Consider the following 7607-nt stretch of genomic DNA (forward strand, 5'->3'; position numbering starts at 1 on the left):
TCTTGCTTTTCCCTCTGCGTGGGGGTGCTGGACCATCTGCAGGAGGAGGAAACGCTATAAAAAGGCCGGGGGGCTCGGAGGGGACGTCCTGGCAGGAAGCAGCTTGAGTGGCGGTCGCCGGGGCTCAACAGGCTTTTCCTGCCTTACAGCAAATCTCCCAGCTGCTCTCCCTGCTGCACCAGGGCCAGTTCCAGCCCAAAACAAACCACAGGGGAAACAAGTACACGGCCAAGAATGGCAGCAGGTAAGGCTGGCTCTCAGCCCTTCCCTTCCCCACGCCCCACACCCCTGCGTCTCTGCTTCAGCCCCACTGGCCCCAAGAGCCTCCAAGGGCAGGAGGCACCAGGGCAGCAGACACACAAGGCAAAACCTCGGCCCCGGTTGTGCTGACCTGAGCCTGGGCACGTAGGTCCTCCCGTCAGGGTGGCTGCTGTCCCCCGGTCCTGGCTCCCTGTTGGTATACAATGCCCTCCTAGGGCTGCTCTTTGCCTCCTTCCGCACCCAGCCAAGCCCCCCGCAGCCATGAGCCATCTGCCCGTTGCTGGGGGAACACCGGGGTGTTCCAGTGCAGTGGGAAGGCGCACGGCTGAGCACAGAGGGTCCCGGCAGCACAAGGGTGAGCTTTCTCATGGCTCTGGGTACTTCCTTAGGGGTGCTGTTGCCTGTTGACATGAGTTGAGGGCACCTATCCCTGGGCCAGGAGGCGTGCGAGGGAGAGACCCTGCTAGCAGGGATGGGCAGGACTCAGATATCCCAGCTGTGTGCTGAACATGTCCCCAGAGACGAACTTAATGGTGTTCCCATTAAATTATGGTGTTGACACCTCTGGGTCAATGCTCCCAAGGATGTCAGGGCTTCGTCACTGCCTCACCACGTCCCTCCCCCCGTCCTGCCCTGGCCAGAGCTTTCTCCACCTTTCTCATCCTCACCTCCATGTGCTGCGGGGGGAGAGCTGCTCTGGGGCTGCGGCGCTGAGCGATCCCTGCCCAGTCCTGCACACGGGCAGCTCCGGGATTACACAGGGGAGAGCCAGCAGCAGCTCCCTGTTCGCTCAGCATCTCCTGCAGAAGGATAAAAATCCTCTCGTGCAACAAACATGGAGCAGCGCCACGTATAGCCCAGCACCCAGTTGGGCCGTTTTCAGAGGGTCCATGGCGCTCCCGATCCCAATGCTTTATTTCAGGTGTTTTTAAAAGCAAAACAACAACTCCCAAACTCATTGATTGGTTGGGATTGAAATGCCTGTGCCTTTGGTACCATGAGTGATGCACTGAGAGGCTCCCACACCCCCCCTCCGGCTCATTTTATGGGGGATAAAGACAACCACCTTTAAAGGAAGCATGGGGGCTGGGTGGTGCTGAGGGTCGAAACGTGACTTGAGTGTTTTGTGCCCCTCACAGGGCTGCGGGGCTGGACACTGACTGCCTGAGCACGAAGGACAGCGGGCACGGCGAGAGTGAAGCAGAGGACCGCGATTCCGAGAGCGGGTTTGAGCTCTCGGTGCAGCAGCTGGTGGGAGAGGAGCTGGAAACCCTCCTGGAGCCGCAGGCAGGTGAGGTGGCCTTGCTACTGGGACTGCGCTGGGGCTGGGGGGGGCTCCAGCAGCGCCGTCTCCTCAAATAACTCACTAACCCCATTCAGAAGGTAAAACTGGCTGGCTCGTGGGAAGCCAGGGGAGGTCTCACCTCCCAGGGTGGCAGATGCCTGGGACAGCAGTATGGGCCATCATACGCTGTTGGCACCAGGCCGTCTACAGGAAAGGGAATTAGAGCTTCCATTGGACTTTTTACATGTTGAACGACTCTTGGTAGATCCTTCCCCCCACAGAGGTGTCTGCTGTTGTTGAGCTATCCGTGAGGTTGCCCTCTGCAGGCGTGAAGTCCAGTTTAACCAGTTTAACCCTATGAACACTGGCTTCCCGTGCTGACCCGAGCCCCCGCGTTTCCTGGCCTCCCAGTCCATGCAGAGCGGGACCAGGGACTTGTTGGCCTTGCGAGCCCTCGTGATGTTGTAGGACCCCTTCAGCCCCACCAGGCGCCTATTTCCTACCAGGATGAACTTGTCCAGCCCCGTCTCCTGTGACCAACCTGTCACTAATTTCAGCGTACCTTTACCGAGACGTGGCGAGCAGAACCCTGCGTGGTGCGTAGGACACATCTACGCTGGCGGCACAGGCAGGTCTTCTGGTTTGTTCTTTGTTCCCCTCCTGCCCGAGCTCCACGCTGTTACCAAACCGCTCACAGTGACTCCAAACCGCGCCCTCTGCATGGTGGGAGAGTCATCAGTACACGACGTGTCACCCCCACGACAATTATCCAACGGTTGGTGACACGGAAACCCACCAGCCACGTTCTGCTCGTGGCACTCAGCATTATTAGGTCCTTCAGCAACACTCTGCTTTGTGTCATCGGTCGTTGCGGTGGCATCAACACCACCACCACCCGCTCATCATTTATCGCTACACTGAACAGATACGCTGGGACCTCCCTTTGCAGGGAAGATCATTTATTCCTACCCTTGCTTCCCAGCTTTTAACACGCATTAGAACCTGGCTGTTAATTCAGGGACAGCTCGTGTCCCCTGTGAGCCCGGCCGGTGCTCCTCTGCAAGCTTGGGTGTCCTCTTTCAACCAGGACTCTTCATCCACCTTGTCCAAAGATGCCAAGAAATTTGCAAAACGCAATTCCCTGCCTTATAAAAATGTCACGTCAGTGTTCGTCTGAATAGCAGGTGCTCGGCTATCTGCTGGGTTTCACATAGAATGGTTTCTGTGAATCTGCCTGCACTGGATTCACCTTCACACGCTTAAGAACCCATGTCACAATTTTTACCTTCCCTTCCTCTGATACCATGTTCATTTGAAGCAGTAGTTAACGAACAGCAGTTAATAAACCAAGCAATTTCATATCTGAGTTCCTCTAGCACTCCAGGGTGAATACCATCTGGGCCTGACATTTTCTACATGCTCCTTTTATTGATTTGTTCTAAAAATCTCTTCTACTGGCATTTCAATTTGAAAGAGTTGGGCTGACTCACGTCCTGTAGCAGAAATTTCATTGTGGAGCCTCTGCGCTCCTCCACAGCAAAAGGAACTCATTGACGTTTGCTGCTGTGGTCGTTTTAATTCCAGAGCTGGGTATTTTCTGTGCTCTTGCTTAGAGAAGCACCATGCTGCTTCTGTCTCTTTGCCTTCCTGCCCTTTTGTTCTAGTAAGGAGCAAACGGAGGAGCAGCTGAGTGAAATGAGAGCTGCAAGTTTCCTTGGATGTAAAGATCCTGCAGCCAAAAGCAGGGAGCAAACGGGCTGCCCAGCTCCATCCCACGCCTGTACTGACGAGCATCGGTCCCAGTAAAGGCGTAGTGGACCTGCTCAGCAGATCCCGTCCTGCCCAGACAGGTGCATCCGAGACAACCTGTGCTATGGTGAGGTGTATCCACGAAGTGCCATCTCTCATGCTGCTTGCATTTGATAGAAAAACCCCTTTTAGCCAAATCACTGGAATTTCAGTGAAGGCCAGTGGTGCTGGCGGAGGCTGTGCCAGGGTGGCTTCCTGCCCCTGCTGGAGAGGACAAAAGAGGCTGCCCCGTTTCAATGGCGAAAAACAACCTTAACCATGAGCCCAGACCTTCCCAAAAAGGCAACAAAGCGCAGACGACGGAGCTGGTGGACTCCTTCCTCCTCTCCCAAACACAAACAGAGAAGTGGACTCGCATCCTGAGGGGGAGGAAGGAAGCATTGCTTGTGCTCTGGAGTATGGCAACAGCTGGCTGAGGCTGTCTGGGTCTTTGTGCTATTCACAGTGGGGGGGAAATGGCGAGTAATCTGTCCCAGCCAGCTATCTGGTTGTTTACGCTGCAAGCATGGAGCCCTGGGCTCAGCATCCTCTGTTAACACCTATCCCCTCCCAGCAAAGCAGAGGGTTGGCAGCAGCAGCTGAGAAACCTAACTTTATTGATTATAAACCCCACATCCCCACGAAACACCAACAAAATAAGGCTGCAAAGAGTTATTGGTGAAATTAAACGTACCTAACTGTAAGGTTTCATGGTCACAGGACCATCAGCCCACCGAGTGCTGGCCCTCCCCGCAGCAGGCAGATCCTGTTGTGCCCTGCTCCAGAGCCGAGCATTCAAACATTCAGGGAGTGCAGAGGCTTCTCGCAGGCTGAGGAGGAGAGAACTGTGGATGGATTAGAGCAAAACCACAGGATTTCAGCATGCCTGGGAGATCTCTTAAGGAACAGTCGCTGTGACTGAAGGGAAATACTGAGATTGTAGAAAGAAATCCTGGAAGTTAACCAGCACAAAAGAATTTTGGGGCTTTACCTGAAGCAAAATCTAAGCAAGGTACCCGCCCTTCTCTCCATACGAGGTTTGAGCCCCGGCACTCATCCCCGTCCCACCCACCCCAGGACATGGTTTTCCAGAGCAAAAGGACTAATTATTTAATTGGCTGAGGCAGGAGGCTTGTCTCAAGAGTGACCAGCCGCTGACTGAGGACCACACGTCCCAGGCTGTGGCAGGGCATTGATTATCTCCTGGAAGTAACAGCACGAGTGCGGGGACCCTCCTTTCCGAGGTCACTGCGTAAGTCAGAGCTGCACAGTTACTACAATGACACCAGCTCCTTCCCTCTGATCGGGACTGTCGTGGTAGTTGGTGTTTTGTTACCAGACACCAGTCATTTGTTTTGTCTCTCCCTGACTCCAAGTGTTTCACAAACCCGACGGTCGCTTTGAACATCCCCGTGGTTCTAGGTTACGCTCTGGGAGTGAAGCGATGCGGGGCAGGAAGGCAGCGTCCGTGCACCACACCACGGACGGAGTCTTGTTTACCAACTGCAAAGCTCTACCTTAAAAACAAGAACCCCTGTTTCCTTTCCTGCCGTCTGATGAGGAAGCTATTTCCAGGCTCACTCTGCTACCGGGTCCTTCCTTTCATTTTATGTTTATTCACGGACAGTTATAACCACTTCTTCTTTTGCCAACACTATTTTAAGCATAAAGATTTCCTTTGTTGGTGCTTATCTCATCAAACTACGGACAGGTTACAGTCAGATCCCCAGTGAGCATTTGCTTCCTTAGGCTGAGCCAGCCCTACCTCTTGGGGTCTCCATCGGATAAACCTGGGCTGACTCCTGTTTTCATCTCTATAGTTTTCTCTGCACTTCTGTCATTTCAGATCCTCTTTCCCACAGATGGATAATCAGATTTGTACGTAATACTCCTAATCAGGTCTCGCCAGACCTAGTAACAATACCACGGACACGTCTTCATGACAACAGGGAATGCCTTGACCAACACACTCTCGGATTTCATTGGCCCATTCTGGGGCACAAACGCATTAGGGGCACATTAACGAGCCTGCAGCCGACATCCACACCAGGCTCCCACTGCTCCCCATCTGTTCCCAATTGATGAACAACTACTTTAAAGCTCAATTTTTTGTTACTACTCTTCAACCATCCAGCTGTGCATTTTATAATCCAGAATTTCATTCTACTCCTGTTATTACTGTTTTCACAATAACCCATTCCTGTTTGGGCTCAATATGCCTGCTCAGCAGCAAACTCCCACCCTAGAGTGACCCTCAAGGGAAGTCCACTCGTCACCTTTTCTGTCTGACACTTCCCCCTTCAAAGCTTTCTGCTGTCGTCTCCCCTTCAGCCAGTCCCAAACCCACACTTTCGCTGGCTTTGCTCTTTCAGTTTAGTGAAGTGCCACTTGAAGCTGCTACAAATGAGAAATCAAAGATCCTAAGGGCTATTATATTTTAAAAAAAAAAACAACCCAAACCAAAACAAACCATAAAACCCCACAGGAGTTTGAAACCAGTTCTAGTTTGTTTTTGATAAGCTGCTGGTTTGAATGCTGCTCCTGGTCGCTTATCCCTAGACCTGCTCACAGTTAGTTCTCACACAACTGATTTCAGGATATCGCCTCATTTCTCAAGTTTAATTTTTCCCTTTCACTCTTTCTTTCTCCTTTTCTCTCCCGTGGTCTCCTCTACCCCACGTCTCACCGCCAGTTCTTGTTTTCACTCCCTGCAGAGCTGGCCCTCAAGAGGCTGACGGCTGCTGACCCAGCAGGGGTGGCTCGGCTCTCCCTGCCGCTCACCAGTAGCTACAAGGACAACGTCTTCTCCCCCGACTCTCCGCATTCACCTCAGGACCAGGAAGCTGCGCAGCAGGAGAAACCAAGGACCTTTGAGACCTTCGGCAAAGGTGCTGGGTCTGACTCGAATGCCGCTGGGACAAGACTGGCCAGCACTTTCCTTTCAGAAATGAGCACCCTCTTCGAAATGATCTTGTCCCAGAAGGTCCAAGTGCACAATGAAACAGGCTCGGAGCTTCTGCGGCAGCTGTCGGCACGTGGGAAGAGCCTTGCAAAGGAAGACGGTGCTCCTGCTCTGTAAGCAGCTTGGTGGCTGTGATAAGGAGATAAGAGTCAGACAGAGCTTTCTGCAATTGGGGTGCACACGTGTGCTTTAACAGGGTCACTGTATCGCCACATCTAGGCTGATGGCGACAGGCATATTTCTGCCTTTGCCCCACCCCATCAAATTTCACCTTGTTTAGTTCCCTTCTACCTGGCTGTTCTTGCCTTCCTACCTTTCCCCTCTTCGACCCTCACCGTTCACCTTACACTCAAGTCACTCAACAGCAGGAGGGCCCTTTCCTCCCAGGGCAGGGCGATGGGGGGGGGCTTTTTAGATTAACCACCAGCACAAGAGTCAGCTCCACCCATGCGATTACAGACTGCACCACGGGTGATAAAATACTGCAGTCACGGACTTCACAACATGCTGCAGAGTTGGGCTCCAGGATCACAGTTCTTATTTAAATAAAATTGTTTTTTTCTAACACTACCATCTCCGGCTGCGCCATAGGTGACATAATGACACATCTGCAGAGAGCCTGAAATGGCAACTCAGAGAGGGGGATCTGCCTGTTGTCTCCCACTGATCCTTTCAGCTCCTGTGCTTCTACCACTGTGAACTTGGCGTTTCGTAAAATGCCCCAAAATCAGCACTTGTGCTCTGGCATCTCTGCTGTGGCTGCACTACGTGCCCACAATTTTCTTCTCCATGCTCTCTTTTGAGGCCATTGGATTTTGGAGTGTAGCCCTTGCTCAGAAGCAGACAACAGATGGCTGGAGTCTGCCAAAGGTAACCTGGGAAAAGGGAAGCATGAAAACAGTTTTGAAATATTCAGTCACAAGCTTCGGCCATATTCCAGGTTTTCACTTTGGTCTGTGAGCTGTAAGACAGCTTTAGGATAATGGGAAAACCAAGATACAGCTATTAGTGACAGAGGCAGAAGCACACAGGTGGTGTTACCCAAGGGATTTGCACTCGCAGAGGACGGGAAGACAACAGTGGCACAACCCTCTGGAGCACACGCGTAGGCTTACACAGCGGTGCATAGATGGCAGGTAAGCACTTCTGGATCGGGCACACACAGGACTCCTGTGTGCCGCAGTCTGTGCCTTCCAACTAGGATACACAACGCCAGAACCAGTCTGGGGCGTGCTGGCCAAGCGGCTGCACAGCTGAGAGGAGAGGCATGCCTTGGGAAGGAGGGTAAGCCACTGCCTCCACTGCTAGCAA

At 52.8% G+C, this 7607-nt stretch overlaps 1 protein-coding gene across 1 annotated transcript in view; it reads left to right on the top strand.

The window, feature by feature from the left end:
* Positions 1–6413, top strand: part of PCDH12 (protocadherin 12) — a 9841-nt gene extending 3428 nt beyond the window's left edge. The window contains exons 3-5 of the mRNA XM_010152741.1: positions 150–244; positions 1401–1552; positions 6049–6413. Coding sequence (XP_010151043.1) covers positions 150–244; positions 1401–1552; positions 6049–6413 — 612 coding nt within the window. The remainder of the gene's footprint in view (positions 1–149; positions 245–1400; positions 1553–6048) is intronic.
* Positions 6414–7607: the final 1194 nt, after the last annotated feature.

The sequence above is a fragment of the Eurypyga helias genome, unplaced genomic scaffold, assembly GCF_000690775.1.
Source record: "Eurypyga helias isolate BGI_N326 unplaced genomic scaffold, ASM69077v1 scaffold22515, whole genome shotgun sequence".
Taxonomy (NCBI): Eukaryota; Metazoa; Chordata; class Aves; order Eurypygiformes; family Eurypygidae; genus Eurypyga; species Eurypyga helias.